The sequence below is a fragment of the Stegostoma tigrinum genome, chromosome 20 (assembly GCF_030684315.1).
Source record: "Stegostoma tigrinum isolate sSteTig4 chromosome 20, sSteTig4.hap1, whole genome shotgun sequence".
Classification (NCBI taxonomy): domain Eukaryota; kingdom Metazoa; phylum Chordata; class Chondrichthyes; order Orectolobiformes; family Stegostomatidae; genus Stegostoma; species Stegostoma tigrinum.
The window spans coordinates 39,794,784-39,812,982 of record NC_081373.1 but is presented as its reverse complement, the minus strand read 5'-3'; the positions used below and the strand labels follow the sequence as shown (position 1 = coordinate 39,812,982).

At 42.0% G+C, this 18,199-nt stretch overlaps 1 protein-coding gene across 4 annotated transcripts in view; it reads right to left on the bottom strand.

Moving 5' to 3' along the window:
- The window catches only part of LOC125461975 (kinase non-catalytic C-lobe domain-containing protein 1), a 195,557-nt gene that overhangs the window by 145,144 nt on the left and 32,214 nt on the right, over positions 1-18,199 (bottom strand). For 3 of the 4 annotated variants that reach the window (XM_048551413.2, XM_048551414.2, XM_048551415.2), the window contains one exon: positions 10,312-10,370. The exons of the other annotated variant lie outside the window; for it this stretch is intronic. In XM_048551413.2, the coding sequence (XP_048407370.1) occupies positions 10,312-10,370 (59 nt within the window). The remainder of the gene's footprint in view (positions 1-10,311; positions 10,371-18,199) is intronic. 4 annotated transcript variants of the gene reach the window in all.

Below are 18,199 nucleotides of genomic sequence, written 5' to 3'. Positions count from 1 at the left end.
CGTGTGGAACCTTGTCAAAGGCCTTTTGGGAATCTAAATAGATCATATCTATTGGTCTCCTTTATTTAACTTGTTTGTTACCACCTGTTGGCCAGGCGTGACCAGGGTTGAGGCTCAAATGGAGAGACTGTGAGTTGCTCAAGCTGAATGAGTGAACAAGTTAACAGTCATGTACATAATAGCTGTTACCTGGACCAATCTAGGAAAAAAGGAAGCAGTTCTGGTACCTGTTTGGAGGGTGAGCACTTTGCAACACAATGTGGAGATTTCTGGTTGGATGAAATCAAACAGGGATCAGGGATAAAGACCAGTTTCATCTAAACTCTTTAGTATAACAACACATAAGCAACCCCTTAGGTGCAGGTGGAAGTGGAGGTGGAGGTGGAGGTGGATGTGGATGTGGAGGTGGAAGTGGAGGTGAAGGTGGAGGCGCAGGTGGAAGTGGAGGTGCAGGTGCAGATGGATGTGGAGGTGCAGGTGGAGGTGCAGGTGCAGACGGAAGTGGAGGTGCAGGTGAAGTGGAGGTGCAGGTGGAGGTGGAGGTGCAGGTCAAGGTGCAGATGGAGGTGGATGTGGAGGTGCAGGTGCAGGTGGAGGTGCAGGTGGAAGTGGAGGTGCATGAGCAGGTGGAGGTGCAGGTGGAAGTGGAGGTGCAGGAGCAGGTGGAGGTGCAGGAGCAGGTGGAGGTGCAGGTGGAGGTGCAGGTGGAAGTGGAGATGCAGGTGCAGGTGGAGGTGCAGGTGGAGGTGGAGGTGGAGGTGCAGGTGGAGCTGCAGGTGCAGGCTGAGGTGGAGGTGCAGGCGGAGGAGCAGGTGGAGGCGGAGGTGCAGGTGCAGGTGGAGGTGGAGGAGCAGGTAGAGGTGCAGGTGCAGGCGGATTTGGAGGAGCAGGTGGAGGTAGAGGAGCAGGTGAATGTGCAGGTGGAGGTGGAGGTGCAGGTGAAAGTGGAGGTGGAGGTGAAGAATTGTGCAACCTGGCTAGCTGAGCATTTCTGGGTAAATGTGTTTTGATTCAAGTGCGGTAATAAGTTAGCTGAAGGATGACTAGCGTAGTTTCTCTTAACTGTTTACAATTTGTATTTGGGAATATTTTGATATTTGGATACTTTTCATATTTGATATTTATATACTTGATACCTTTGAGAATAAGAGTGAATTGTGAAGGAGTACTCTGTACCTTCTAAATTCACATTCATGGGGTTGACTGTTGACTCGGACAGCGACAGTCAATACCTCAAATAATGCTAACAGATTATCAGGCACGACCTCCCGTTGACAAAGTGATGCTGGCTCAGCCCCATTTTACCATGCACTTCCATGTACTCTACAATCTCACCCTTAATATTTAATTCCAAAGACTGAGGTTGGGCTAACTGGTCTGTAATTTCTTGTCTTCTACCTCCATCCCCTTTAAAAAAGGGTGCTACATCAGCTATTTTACAGTCATCTGGGATCCTCTCTGACTCTAGCCACTCCTGAAAGATCATTACCTATGCCTCCACAATCTCCTCAGCTGTTTTGTTCCGAACTTTGGGGTGTAGTCCATTCAATCCTGGTGATTTATCCACCTTCAGACCTTTCCAGTTTCACTACACCTTCTCCTTCATAATGCCATTTACACCTATCTCCGTCCCCGGACTCTCTTGACATTTTGCTATACTACCGGTGTCTTCCACTGTGAAGACTGTTCAGTTCCTCCCATTCCTTTGTTCTTCATTTCTTATATTTCATCTTCTCCCCTTATTTCTTTTTCAGTCGTCCTCTGCTAGTTTTTAAAGACTTCCAATTCTCTAACTTCCCACTAACTTACACAACTTTGTGTGTTTTCTTTTTTGCTTTTAAACTGTCCCTGACTTCCTTGTCAGCCATGGTTGTGTTCTTCTTTGTATATATCTTCTTCCTTGAGATGAATTTCTGCTCAGCCTCCAAAATTACCCCCAGAAACACCTGCCATTGCTGCTTCACTATTTTCTCTGCTAAGCTCCCCTTCAATCAATTCCATCCACATATTTTTGTAGTTAACCTTTATTCAATTGTAATACTGTTACCTCTGATTCCAGTTTCTCCCAGTCGAACTGCAGGGTGAATTCTATCAGACAGACAATGCCCCCTTAAGCTCCCTAATACATCTGCCTTATTACACATCACCAAATCCAGTATTGCCTGTTCCCTTGTTGGCTCTCCCACAAGCTGCTCCAAAAGCCATCTTGTAGACATTCCATGAAGTCCTTTTCTTGGGATCTACTACTAACCTGATTTTCCCAGCTCACCTGCCTACTGAAGTACTCCATGATTAATGTAATAGTGCCTTTCTTACATACCTTTTCTATCGCCAGATTTATTTTCTGCCCTACATCCTGACTACTGCAAGGAGGCCTACACACAGCTCCCATCAGAGTCATGCATTCCTTTGTCATTGCTCAACTCTACCCACACAGATTCTATGCCTTCAGATACCGTATGATTCTTCCTATGAACTTAAATTCATTTCTTAGGAACAAGGCAACACCGCCCCCTCTGCCTATCCTTTCCAAAGGATGTGCATCCGATCCCCTTGCAGCCACTTTTCTGTGATACCACAACGCCGTACCTGCTAATATCAACCACACCTTTTATCACATACTGCGTGCATTTAAGTACAACATCCTCAGTTCTGCATTGATTTACCCCTTCTCATAGATGTCCCCTTATCTGCTGTGCCTGAAATTAGATTCCTGAGTCTTTTCATATTCTCCGACCGATTACATGGGCGGGAAATTTTAATAACTTTTATTAAGCTCTCTATCACATTTACTTTTTCATAGTTTTCCATGCAAGTAAATGCAACCATTAGTTTCATTAATTCTGTATCTACTCTTATCAAATATAGAAACAATAAGTTCCAATAAGGAATGAGAGCCAGCAAGAAAATTCAATCATCCTACTATTTTTCTTGAAAGCGATACTTTAGAGTTACATTAAATCTCAGCTGAAACTTTAACTAGGCACCCTGCACTCAGGAAGACCCAAACTGTTAGATTATCATCTTTTAGATATTGTAGATTCTGTCAATTGACCTGTTTGGATCCATGGACCAGGAGTCCAAAGTGACACTAATTCAAAATTCAAGGCTTACAAAACCCATTGTGACAATTTAAAATGAAAATCAGTGCGAGATAAACTGAAGTTATCATAGCGAGTTTTGAGAAGATTTGTAGCTCAGGTTGAGGTTCTGGATGTGAGTTTGCTCGCTGAGCTGGAAGGTTAGTTTTCAGACATTTCATCAACATTCTAGGTAACATCATCAGTAAGCCTCTGACGATGCGCTGGTGTTATGTCCCGCTTTCTATTTATCTGGTTAGGTTTCCTTGGGTTGGTGATGTCATTTTCTGTGTTGGTGATGTCATTTCCTGTTCTTTTTCTCAGGGGATGGTAGATTGGCTCCAAATCAATGTGTTTGTTGATGGAGTTCCGGTTGGAATGCCATGCTTCTAGGAATTCTCGTGCATGTCTCTGTTTGGCTTGTCCTAGGATGGATGTGTTGTCCCAATCAAAGTGGTGTCCTTCCTCATCTGTATGTAAGAATACGAGTGATAGTGGGTCATGTCGTTTTGTGACTAGTTGATGTTCATGTATCCTGGTGGCTAGCTTTCTGCCAGTTTGTCCAATGTAGTGTTTGTCACAGTTCTTGCACGGTATTTTGTAGATGACGTTTGTTTTATTTGTTGTCTGTATAGGGTCTTTTAAATTCATCAGCTGATGAATTTAAAAGACCCTATACAGACAAAAAATAAAACGAACGTCATCTACAAAATACCTTGCAAGAACTGTGACAAACACTACATTGGACAAACTGGCAGAAAGCTAGCCACCAGGATACATGAACATCAACTAGTCACAAAACGACATGACCCACTATCACTCGTATCCTTACATACAGATAAGGAAGGACACCACTTTGATTGGGACAACACATCCATCCTAGGACAAGCCAAACAGAGACATGCACGAGAATTCCTAGAAGCATGGCATTCCAACCGGAATTCCATCAACAAACACATTGATTTGGAGCCAATCTACCATCCCCTGAGAAAAAGAACAGAAAATGACATCACCAATGCAGGAAATGACATCACCAACCCAACGAAACCTAACCAGATAAATAGAAAGTGGGACATAACACCAGCGCTTTGTCGGAGGCTCACTGATGATGAAGTTATCATTTCATTTTATAATTACAAAGACTAACAAATTCCCTGTTCTGTTCCTATCCGACTGAAAGAGACCTCCTGGGTTGGAATGATTGCATGTGGCTGCTGAAAGGGTTTGGAAAAAAGTTTGAGGAAGATGTCATCAGAGGCAATAGTCGACTAGTACTCGAACAAATAGACAACAGTTATGTGTGATGGACATACTCTACAAAATCTCACAAATATTTTCAAGGTAGGCTTCTTTCTAACTTAGAAATTTCAACATACATGAAAAGGTGAGTGTCTCCAGAGAATAATTTTTTTTAATCTTTATTTTAATAAAAGTTGTTAACAAATAAGATTGGAGATGTGCAAAAAGAAGATTACAACAATTTTCATGTGAGAGAAAGCCACTGATGTTTAGTGCAGAAGAGCTTTGCTTGGGACAGGGATACTGTGGGACACTAGTCTTCTTTTTCTTTCATGGCAGGGGGGTGGTTTATGTTGGGGGTTATCAGCATGCCTGCAGTGGCAAGATTCCCTTAGATTTCCTGATATTATTGTAACTAAATATTAGGCAGCTTGTAACAGACAATCTATCTCAAATTAATCCTTTTGCACAAGCATCCGAGGTGAATTTCTGAGCCTTTATTCATCAGGCAGCATACTTCCTCATGAGAGCAATGAACCTACTTCAGCAAAATTATGTTTAGAAGACACTTCGATTTGGATGAAATTCACAATATGATAAAAAAAAATTACTACAAGAGATAATGAAAGTTAATAAAGTTTAAAGTCAGATTTCAGGGCCAACTAAAATTGAACTGAGAAGATATAAGGGACAACTTACTGAACTTCCATTCTGAGAGGTTGAGCAGAAGCATGTATTGAGAAATCAGGCACATGGTCCACTGAGTCTTACACCATAGCTTCTGAAACTCGCTGTTTTAATTCCCATTGTCGTCCTAATGGCAAGTACCACATTGTACTTCCATTCCATCTTACCATGCGCTGTTCCCATAAGAACTCACCCTACCCTGGACATCAGCAATAAAACATCCCTTTTGGCAGCACCATCTTTAAAAACCCACAGTGTACCTGGGAGGAGGACTAGTACCTGGTGTTAACCCTGCTTGTGACTGTTCACTGGATGGAGGTGGCTGACAAGGGCAAGTTAGAACTGATAGGTACCTGGAGGTCCTTGTGAGTTGCACAGGAAGGCCATCTCTTTCCAGGAGATGAGGCTGTGCCACTGCACGATATCTGCCCGATCAGAGATTGCCACCTGGGTCACTGCCCTATCCAGGCCTCGGAGGTCCAGGCAGCAGTGCCAAAAAGTCATTGCCCTTCTCCATGCTATAACTTGCCATTCACTTTATCTCCACGACTGCACTCATCTCCCACCAAGGCTTCAGCTGTGACAAGTCCTGCAGGAATGCAGAGATACTTTCTCAGTTGCCAGAGCACGGGTATGTGTTGTAGTAGCACCAAAATGCTGCCATTGCCAGGTGGGCAGTGAGTTGCTTTGGGCACCACCTCAAAACAATGGCCGTGACGCCTTCTGCCTTCTGTGTTCTACAGGTATCGCCACTGAGCTAAGTACATCAGCCAAGAGGAAGCTATCACCCCTGGGGGGGACTTCCTCAACCTAAGGGGAACAGTCAATTCAGGCTCGGAGGCACCGTTGGCAAAGCTGGACCAGTCTCCCCTCCTACCCCACCCACCCAGCCAGCGCTGATACTGAAACATCGGGGGCTTGGTAGTCAAAGGGAGTATGGGATAGAAGGCAACTTTTGGGTCAACCCTCCAGGCTTCACACTTCACCAGGTTATCATCCAAGGCAGGTAAATGTGCCCAGACCTGCCTCACTTTCCAGCCCATCCCAACAACCCCAACCCTTCTTTTCTCTTAACATCAATGAACAATGGCAATGGAATGACTATGAGCCGCCCCCTAGGGTGGCTTGCCTGCCAGCCCTGGCTGATACCCCCAAAGACCCCTGACTGGTGGCCACACAAGTTTCCAATTGTAGAAGGCCTACTCCCAGCTCCTGGCATGGACCCTGTGGAGACAAAAGAATAATCATGACCGCTCATTGCAAAATAGAGGCACAACCCCTCTGTGCAAAGCCACCTCAGACAATGCCTGGGACCAATGTGGGAGGCTGCCCTTGATGAACTGCAATGGACAACCCAACATGGAATTGGATGAGGACCACTCCCTGAAAACATTCAGACAGGTACCACTGCTAGATGCAAATGTACTGAGTTTAGCATGAATGGTGCTCCCATGTGGTGCAGGTGGTAGCCTGATTTGCTCACTGACATATGGGAAGATGTGAATGCCCTTGACTGAGCACTGTCAAACAGCATGGCCATCTGCCAGGTTACATGACTGCCCCAAGTGCTAGTGTAAGGCACGGCAGAACAATTATACGCTGTGAGCATGCTGGCAGGCACCAAGTGTACACGTTCTGAGATAGCAAAGGAGTAACCTTGGTGGATAGCATGGTGCAAATTGCTGACTGGGTGCCATCCCCGTGCTGCTACCTGACTTGATGCAACAGATGTGTACAACTGGCAGCCAGTGTGCCCTACTTCCCAAATATGGGAGTGTAGGGTGCAATGCCACAGCATTCCTGGAAGTCAGGTGCCAGTGCCCATGGTGAAAGGATAGGTGTGGCTGACGTTCACAGGTTGAGCCCTGCTCTGTAGTTTGATCACAGGCAACATGCAGGTCACTCGGAGCAAACAGCAAACTGAACCCACCAGGAACCCACTCTGGTTTTCATGTTGAGTTTTCATTGGATTCGAGTTTGGTAAGACTGTAACCTGTGGTGAGTTGGGCCATTAACAGGACATTCAACAAACAATGAAGACCATCAATTGGGAACTTGCTACTCCCTGTCAAGAACCTGATCACGTTACCTGAGCAAAACATAGATGTTGTGGTGAGAGATTTCACTGTCGAGTTGACCATCTCACCTGGTTCTACCACTCGCTTTTTCTGTAGCCCACAGGCTGTTCATTGTTTATCAGATTCCATCCACTGTTGCTTATAAGTGGACTTGTACCAAGAATGGACACCCAAAGAATGGGTTTGGCGAAAACAGCCTTTATAATTTATAATTTAATCAGCAATATAACTTGACCATGGTTTTAGGTAATACATGTAATTGCAAAGAGTAGCAGGATTGGAACATGACAGAATGAGTTAGACAAAATAGAGTTGGTAGAACAACAATAGATAAAAATGTCTGGTTTTTTCAAGGTAAAAGTTCCACTCTAGTCTACTGGTCTTTCTATTGTTTACTTAAAAACTGACAGATAATAATGCACTTCAAATGATGGGTGACGTTCGGTCTGCCCTGGAAATGATACTAAACCCACAGAACAGCTAGTGTAACAGCCCAAAATCCACCAAGGTATTTAAAGCTCTAAAGTAAATTCTGTAATAGGTTCATTGATCAAAATACAAAGGAAGATCAAATTTCATGTCCCAGAAGGATCTCTTGAACTAATAACTGCAAATGTGAAGCCAAGACAGGATCTATGTTTCAAACAAGAGAATGTACTCAGCACTGTTAACAATCAAGATAAATTCCTCTGTCAGGCAACTTTCAATCTTTTCCTGTCCTCTTTCCCAAGGTTCAATAAATCTCTGTTGACATTACATGAATATACCTCATATCTGAAATAAAATAACAGCTCATTCATGAGGTTGCGAGATTAACTGCAGCAATCAAATTTCTCCCACAAAGTAGGAAACTCTTTAAGAAAAGAATTTTGCATTTGAAAGCCGTGTGGATATACATTGCAGACGTCAGGGTTACAAGGACATAAATTCTACAAGGAAGGTGATAACGAAAAGCACTCAGTATCTTGGTTTGCTTTCTAAACAGCAAGGAATAACAATTAGAAAATATTCCATTCTCTATGCTTGTCTATGCCTATTCAATTACATCGAGTTGTGAAAACGAGTAAAATGTATTAAATACACTTAACCCACAACAGAGGCAACAGTCCACTGTATATCATAATAACTTCATATTAATATACAATAGAGTGCAAAAACATTATGTTTTGAAAGCAATCGACTAATTTCAACAAACTTTCTTTCAACATTACTCTCTTAGTAAACAACGAATGATAATCAAATGGTAAATTCATGAAAGGTTACTTTTAAGTGATTTCCACTGAAGCAGGTGCACAGAATAGTTTCCCCTCTCCTTAAAACCTGACTGAATTGTTTTCCTTTCAATTTATTACCTCTATTGCCTTGACTGGGGCAATGCCAATGTAAGAACACCATGATAGCACTCATCTGATATTCTACATTTACCAGAAGATTTTTTTAACGCAGGATTTGCACTTTTCAAAAAAAATGTATTTAATTGGAACCTATACATAGAATCTTTACAGTGTGAAAGTAGGCCATTTGGCCCATCGAATCTACACCAACCCTCCAAGAAACATCCCACCAAGATTCACTCTCTACCCTTTCTCTGTAACCCTGCACTTCCCGTAGCTAATCCAGCTAGCCGGCATACCCCTTAACACTATGGACAATTTAGCATGGCCAATCCATGTAGCCTGCATATCTTTGGGCTGTGGGAAGAAGCCGAAGCATCTGGAGGAAACCCATGCAAACACGGGGAAAGTGCACAAAATTCACACAGACAGTCGCCCGAGGGTGGAACTGAACCTGGGTCCCAGGTGGCATAAAGTCCACGTGTAAGTGATCTAAAAATTATTCTGCAATTTGGTGTCAAATATCTCTTCAAATGACTTGTTTAAAAAACTTACTCCGAATTCCTAACAAACTTGCATGAGATGACTTTGCCTGCTATTTAAATTCAGGTTTTATTCCATTTATTTCAAATAGTTTGGGTTAGAAACTTGACAACGCAACATTTATTCTTCAAGTGCTAAACAATGTCCTAAAGCCTTCAACCTGAGAAGCAGCAAGTGATTTCTTTTTTGCAAGTCAGAATTACATCATTCGCCACATCTTTATGGGCCAAATGAAACATCTTCAGGGACGTTTCCAGGACTGAAACTGATTAATACTTATGCAAATAATGGGTCAGTGCGTTGCAGCTTCTTCTGTAAGATTGCTTTTCCTAGAGGTGGCTGACACAAGCTGCGCTTAGGAAAGCCAAGTCTGCATTGCGCAAGGGAAGCCTTAAACAGGATGCTCAACCTGAACTCATGCTCAATACAGATGGGTCATGGCCGGCCTTCAATTTAAGTGTCCTGATTACTGCTAGTACTACCTATCCAGCACTGCTACAGCCAGGGCAATACCAAGGGCCAATATTGCCATGGCCTGATCTTCCAATCTACTCTTTAAGGGCTCCCTTGCGCAATGCAGACTTGGTTTTCCTAAACACAGCTTGTTTCAGTCATCTCTAGGAAAACCAGTCATATGGAGGAAGCTGCAATACACTGACCCATTATTTGCATAAGTATTAATCGATTTCACCAGCTTAACAATAACAAAAGGCCAGGCTCTAATGTAAGCTTTGCTACGAGTCTCATCATTCAGGCTTGGAGATGAACAATGAGCTCCAAAGCTTTCTTTAAAATATGCAGCCATGCCAAAACCCCAAGTTTTCCACAAGGTCTTGCACATGTCGGTCTAGCAAAAGAGATTTAAAGGGGCTTCACAGGTAAACAATTCAGCCATATCCTAACACCATGCCAACTCAATTAGAAAGCACGTTGGAAGGTATATTGACTAGCTGATCAGATTTCAAGGCCTGTTACTTCTCTATTAAAATAAACGGTTTAATTAATTTGCACATTGTCCTTCAGATCACACTGTAATGTCACAAAGCACAATTTGCAGGCTTGCAAACTGCAACAGATCTGTACTGGATAATGCTACATTAAACATTTGGCAAAGAGAGAAGATCTAAAGCACTTCAGAAAGTGAAAAGCCTTTTAGGTTACTGCAGTTTGAGATAATTGGCCTTGATTAATAACAATTCTCAAAAAGCGATCTAATCTTACCAGGCATTTCACTTAAAGGTTTCTGGCACACGGGGTTTCCTCATTGAATTTTCAATGTTATTCATTGGGAAAACAGTAGGGAAAATATTTCCTGCTTTCCTATTATGTTTACAGACTATTTTGACTAACCTCAAAGGTATTGCCAGTAATGTCAAATTCAGGGGGTACAAAGGCACCTTCTGGATCATCTGTAAAGAAATAGTAAGGAAAATCAGTCACAAAGTACAAAAGCAATATTATGGTACTGAATAACAGTGAATTGCTAAGACATGTACATTTAAAGACCTTAACAAGATCCTTTTCTTTTTCTCCCCCATTCCTTTACTTCCTAAGGGTTCTCTCTCCTTTACAGATGGTGCACTCCACCTTCACGACAATATTTTGTCAAGAGTTTGATGCCACATGCTGAATTTGGGTTTGAGACAGACTGGTCACGGATAAAGCAAAATCAAGCTCTGTCTTCAGGCTTCAATTTCAAAGTAACATTATTTATCATGCTTTTGTACTAACTACTATTACATATGGCAAACATATAACAGGTCCTGACTTAGTTATGACAGGTAATAATTAATCTATCTTCAAGTACTCATTTCCATGCGCTCTCAGTCTGTCTTTCAGAAAGTCTCATTCTAACATTGCTCATTCTGTGGTATTTATACGCAGTGATATGCAGCTCCATAACATCAACACAAAGTTGCTCCAAGGTCTTAATCCCCTCACACTACAGTGTCATCTTACTGGGGGTACAGAAAGAATACGACAATTCTCACAGGAGGCAAGTGACGAGCTTTGGTGGCTTATTAAAGACCATCCCCGTGTAGACTTAATGATGTATTTCTTGGTTCAAAACTTCTCTGGGCTGGATTTTAGTGAAGAGGCCTGACCCACTCCACTTAAGGGCAAGTGGTCTGGCTGATGTCTTACCTGCCCACGGTATTATAAAGGGCAGTTCAGAGGTGGGCAGGAAGATGGTGGGCTAGCCATCCATTCTATTACACATGTTGCATCTCACCTCAAATTCCACCGTATGATTTAATATCGAAATTTCTGTGTGCAGGAGAGAGATCGTTGACAGTCTATTTGATACCAGGAGCCATTGCACCAAGCTTCAGCCTTTAGTTAATGTTCATGTGAGCATTTGCAACACCAAACACTAGTAAGAAATGTAGAACAGAAATCCTGCTTGACATTCCACCTTCCCTAGCCTTGGAGCACAAAGGTCATACGTGGTTATCCCGACTGTTGCTCCAGCTGACACATTACAGATTAGGGAATGAATGTGGACCTTCCTGAGAGTTTGAAACTCTGACATAATGGTTTATAATCAATGATATTCCAGAAATCTTTTTGTTAATATATGCACTCATTACTATAGTTTACTTGTAACATAACAAGGTTCTTGCTTCAGTCTTTTGCAGTGAACATGGAGACATAGTGTGGAACCTCAGGAAACAGATGAAGTTTTAATCTGTACTCCCATTGATTTCCCTCGATTTTTCAGGCTGTTAAATGAACAGAACCAAACATTCTGATTTAGGATTTAACCATTACTAGGGAAACAAATCCACAGATGTTCAACTGAAGAAACAAGCAAATTAAAAATATAAATACAGATGATTTGAAGCTGTAAAATTCCATTGTCTTTATTTTTGGGTATGGTTCAATTTGTGTCCATTGGAAATGAGGTAGATAAGATGTAAAATTCATCTATCTGAAGGCCAAATTTAAAAAATTACAAGTACATTCAAATATGCATCTTCGAGTTTCATAGCTGAGTGTGACGTTCTTGGGACTTCAGCACGGCCAGGCATGGGCCAGAATTAAAAGATGGACAAGCCATGCCAATCGGTATCTTTTCTCAAACAGTATCTGTTTTTTTTCCAGCTCGTGGTTTCCTGTATGGCAGTGACAAGTGAACAACATATATAAGATTGCAACTTCAAAATACTGCACTACAGCAATGGTAAATGGACTGGCATTTACACCCGAAAATACCTGAACAAATTCAACAAGACAAGATGGATCCTGCTTTTATTATAATTCAGGGCTTATATAATCAACTTCATCAAATACTAGCTTTCCTGTAATCAACTCCTGGATTCCAAGGCAAATCAGAGCTAGGCAGCAGAAAATCCAAAATACTTGATTAAAATCATTTCAGATCATTCATCAATGCACATAATATGGAAGCAATGTAATATATTATTCTCAACGAACACACTGGGAATAGATGCAAGTGCAACGATTATACAAAGAAATCATTTCTTTACTTCCCAAGGACAAGAAAATCTGTATATGAATAATGAAGTTGTGTGTGCTTGGATACGAGGTGTGTAACTTATGCAGAGTGACAAAATTTCATGCTCTTGTTTTTATTGAGCTCCAGTGTTTGTGGTCAGTTCCTCCAGAGTACTCATGAAAGCTTCAGATTGAATGACAATCGTTAAATGAGTAGCTTCATCAATTTGGCAGTATTAACCACTCAGAGCTTCACACTCTTATTTGTATTGGACTCAAGGGAAGATCTATTGGGACAAGAGTTCATTTCTTTTTCAGATTAGTTCTGTAATGATTACAGAAGTGTTATCTATTACACACATTTACCATACTTCTAAAACCATTTTGATTTTAATTTAAACAATAGTGAAACTGGACTCCAAGTTTGCACACTTTTAAGATAATAGGTTATATATCAGATTTGTGATACACTAGGAGTGGAGGCTTGCAGTAGTGCGAAGGAAATCCAAAAGTGAGTGCAGTTCTTATCTGTCTTTTACCAGTAACCTGCCAATGCATCTTTATCATTTCAGGCTTTCCAGTTTATGAGCACAAGCAACGGTGACAACAACTTGCACAAGGTCATTTTAATGCAAGTATTTAAAGGGGCAAACCAAACATTAAATTTGGTAATCCTACAATAAAAGGACGTTCAAAGTCTGTGCCACATTTTAACGATAGCTCCCCAGACATGCTTCTGCAAAGGCTCCATTTAGATACACTCTTCTGTACTGACGGGAGAAGGAAGCCTGCAAATGAAACAAAGAAAACCTGGCTGCAGATTGTCCATGAGGTCAGCAGCAGGAGTGTGGTGCCACACTTGGGGATTCAATGCCAGAAATGGTCTAACAGACAGAGTAGGACAGGAAAGCCAAATTCAGTGGCCAACTGACGGTACTTATTGTCCAACAAAGAATGTATGTTCAATGGCTGCCACTAACGGCGCTGACAATGAAGATAGAGGTCAGATGATAATGGCAAGCCAGCTAGTATGTTGTGTATTATTGCATTGATGCAAAGATCCTCCTTTCCATAAACAAAAATGTAAAACAATCATTTGAAACTACAAGTTACCCAAAATAGATGATCGAAGAAAAATTATGACCATGGCTACATGAATACGAAAGTGTGTAGTAGACCAGACCAAACCCCTTTCAAATAGACAACATTTAAATTACTTAGAGGCCAATATAAGGTGCTGTGTTTCAGATGTAAGTTTATTAGTTACACTACAAGGCTTTAAGAAAAAAAAATACACACTTTATTCTTGCCCTGTGGTTAAAATACAAACAGAAGAAAGAAGAATTGGTAAAACTTTAACTCTATTGAAAATTTAACAGAATAGTAGATGTTTTAATGACTAAACAGCAACTGTTCTAATATAGTAATATCCTGTAAAGACACACTTGGCAAAGGTAAATTCAGTAAAATAGGTTGTCTCACATGCAATGTTTCTCCAATCCAGGAGAAAAAAAAATCAAGCCAATATTCTGGAAGAGAGAGAGAACCACAGCGTTTTGCTGCAGCAGTGAGAGGTGAATGGCAGCTTCAATATCCCAACAACTAATGAAAGCTAAACTAAGACACTGGTTCTGTGGGGCCCTGACACCACTCATTCATGCTGTTTCTGTTGTTCCAATTATTAAAAAACCTACAAGCCTCACAAACTGTTTACTTTATTGACTCAGAGCAGACAATTCATTACCTATGGCTCAAAGCCTCTGTGCAAAAAAAATCCAGAACAAAATACATCTATTAAAGCCACTTATTCATCACATATGTTCCACATTCATCAGTCTCTGCATATGCACTGCATATATAATCTTGAAATTGTGCAGGTCTTCTAATCGGACCATGCATGATGTCATTGGCTGTTCATCTGGTGTCTGTTCCTTGCCAGAGTAGCGTACCTGTTGTTCTCGTGGTGAGTGTTGTTGCCATGGAAACTGTTGTTGCTGATCCACATCTGTTATTGGAAACAGTGAATCTCTGGGACCACTGGACATTCTGTGCAGAGGGGAGATGACAACTTCCAGATCAGCTACCTGCCGTGAAAGAACAGCTTCTCTAGATGTACATATGTCTGCATTTCTGGTAATATAGCTGGTCATTCACAATTGCTCCACAAGTTTTCACATGGACTGACATTTGTTGAGTCCTTTGAACATCTGCATTAGAACATAGAACATAGAACAGTACAGCACAGAACAGGCCCTTCAGCCCACGATGTTGTGCCGACCATTGATCCTCATGTATGCACCCTCAAATTTCTGTGACCATATACATGTCCAGCAGTCTCTTAAATGACCCCAATGACCTTGCTTCCACAACTGCTGCTGGCAACGCATTCCATGCTCTCACAACTCTCTGTGTAAAGAACCCGCCTCTGACATCCCCTCTATACTTTCCTCCAACCAGCTTAAAACTATGACCCCTCATGTTAGCCATTTCTGCCCTGGGAAATAGTCTCTGGCTATCAACTCTATCTATGCCTCTCATTATCTTGTATACCTCAATTAGGTCCCCTCTCCTCCTCCTTTTCTCCAATGAAAAAAGTCCAAGCTCAGTCAACCTCTCTTCATAAGATAAGCCCTCCAGTCCATCCAGCATCCTGGTAAACCTCCTCTGAACCCTCTCCAAAGCATCCACACCTTTTCTATAATAGGGCAACCAGAACTGGACACAGTATTCCAAGTGCGGTCTAACCAAAGTTTTATAGAGTTGCAACAAGATCTCACGACTCTTAAACTCAATCCCCCTGTTAATGAAAGCCAAAACACCATATGCTTTCTTAACAACCCTGTCCACTTAGGTGGCCATTTTAAGGGATCTATGTATCTGCACACCAAGATCCCTCTGTTCCTCCACACTGCCAAGAATCCTATCCTTAATCCTGGCCTCAGCTTTCAAATTCAACCTTCCAAAATGCATCACCTCGCATTTATCCAGGTTGAACTCCATCTGCCACCTCTCAGCCCATCTCTGCATCTTGTCAATGACCCGCTGCAGCCTACAACAGCCCTCTATACTGTCAATGACACCTCCAACCTTTGTGTCATCTGCAAACTTGCTGACCCATCCTTCAAGTCCCTCATCCAAGTCATTAATAAAAATTACAAACAGTAGAGGCCCAGAGCCCTCTGGAACCCCACTCACCACTGACTTCCAGGCAGAATATTTTCCTTCTACTACCACTCGCTGTCTTCTGTTGGCCAGCCAATTCTGTATCCAGACAGCTAAGTTCCCCTGTATCCCATTCCTCCTGACCTTCTGAATGAGCCTACCATGGGGAACCTTATCAAATGCCTTACTGAAGTCCATATACACCACATCCACAGCTCGACCCTCATCAACTTTTCTAGTCACATCCTCAAAGAACTCGATTAGGTTTGTGAGGCATGACCTACCCCTCACAAAGCCGTGTTGACTGCATTTAATCAAGCCATGCTCTTCCAGATGGTCATAAATCCTATCCCTCAGAATCCTTTCTAACACCTTGCAGATGACAGACGTGAGACTTACTGGTCTGTAATTGCCGGGGATTTCCCTATTTCCTTTCTTGAAGAGAAGAATTACATTTGCCTCTCTCCAGTTCTCAGGTACGACTCCAGTGGAGAGCGAGAATGCAAAGATCCTCGCAAGTGGCAAAGCAATTGCATTTCTCGCTTCCCAAAGCAGCCAAGGACAAATCTGGTCCGGGCCTGGCGACTTGTCAATCTTAATGTTTGACAAACTTTTCAGCACATCAGCTTCCTCTATCTCTATCCATTCCAGCATGCACACCTGCTCTTCAAAGGTTTCATTCACTATAAAGTTCATTTCTTTCGTAAAGACAGAAGCAAAAAACTCATTTAGGGCTTCCCTTACCTCCTCAGACTCCACACACAAGTTCCCTATGCTATCCCTGATCAGCCCTACTCTTTCTTTGACCATTCTCTTATTCCTCACATAAGTGTAAAATGCCTTTGTGTTTTCCCTAATTCGTTCTGCCAAGCCTTTCTCGTGCCCCCTCCTGGCTCTCCTCAGACCATTTTTGAGCTCCTTCCTTGCCTGCATGTGATCCTCTCTAGCTGAGCTTGACCCTAGCTTCCTCCACCTTATGTAAGCTACCTTCTTCCTTTTCACGAGTAGCTCCACCGCTCTCGTCATCCAAGGTTCCTTTATCTTACCCCTTCTTGCCTGTCTCAGAGGGACATATTTACTCATCACTTGCAACAACTGTTCCTTAAACAGTCTCCACATGTCTATAGTGCCCTTACCATGGCACAATTGCTCCCAGTCTGACTGGCTCTCCAATATTCAGGTCTGGCAATGAAACAGAAGTTTATCGATGTGAAATTGGCTTTCTGTCATTTGATTTTATCTCTCAAATCGAATATGACTTCTGGCTTCAATTGATTCTTCATGATTGGAGAAGTAACTTAGATGTGTCATGACATTAAATTTGATTAGATTACTTTCCATGTGTTTCTCCATTCAAAGAGTGCCTTACACTAGTTAGTATTGGACTTAGTCAACATCTTTATGAGCTCTTCAGCAATTTTGGTGCTGCTGTGCCTCTCCATATGACTGGGATGTGCGGAGATGATGTACGGTGTTGTATTTCCCAATCCAATCCTATGCCCTGGATGTGAATACAACTAGTTGTCCATGCTGCATAAACATTGCTCCAAGTCACTAGCATCAAGCTGCAATGTGACTTCATCATTGACACTGTAGTACCTTGGCACTGTTTTGTCATCACTCCTTGTCTGATTCTAGTGATAGATGCTTCTTGTTCTGTTCCTTAACAGTACGTACTAAACAAGGTACTTGCATGGAGGGTCACACTCTGATGGCATATCAGACAAGAACTTTGCTAAACAGTCCATGAATCCAACACATCACTGCATTGTTTCCACATCTGTTGATCACTCTCCTTCGGCTGTCACTATTCTAACTGTTACAGACATTTTATCACTTTTAGATGTGACAACAACAATCTATTCTTTGGTATAGTGTGTGATTTGTTAGTCATTAGCTGACAATTCTATAACCAGTTTTATTGGTTCATTTCACTTTATTCTCATTCTAGATCATAGAAGCATAGGAACATGGAGAATACAAGCAGGAGTAGGCAATTCTTCCCTTCAAGCCCACTTAACATGATCATGGCTGATCATATCCTGGTCTCAAGTCTACTTTCCTGCCTGCTCCCTATAAATATTTCAACAAAGTGGATGAGAGTCCCCATAGGCCTTTATCTTGCTATGCGTCAGAAACGTATCTATTGCTTTTTTGAATCTGTTGATTGATTCTGCCTCCACTGCACTCTGGGGCAGTGAGACCCATGGATTCACAACCCTCTGAAAGAAGTAGTTTCTCCTCATCTCAACTTTGATCCTACCTCCTCTCACTGTACATATATGCCCTCTTGTCCACAACTATCCCACAAGGGGGGGGCATCTATTCAACATCCACCTTATCAATCCTCTTTAGTGCTCTCTATGCCTCAATCAGATCCCCCCACCTATTCTTCTGAACTCCAGCGAAGGCAAGCCAAACCTATTCAACTGCTCCTCTTGAAACAGCCCTTTGATCCCTGGAATCAATTTGACAAACTTATAATATATTCATTTGTAACATAAATATGGGGATTAAAAAGCGACATCAAAGCTTTCAAAATCTGTTTGGTTTTTCTGCTCCCCAGTGAGATCTAGGTTTCAATACAGCTGACAGCACTCTTTCCCCAGCACGGGTA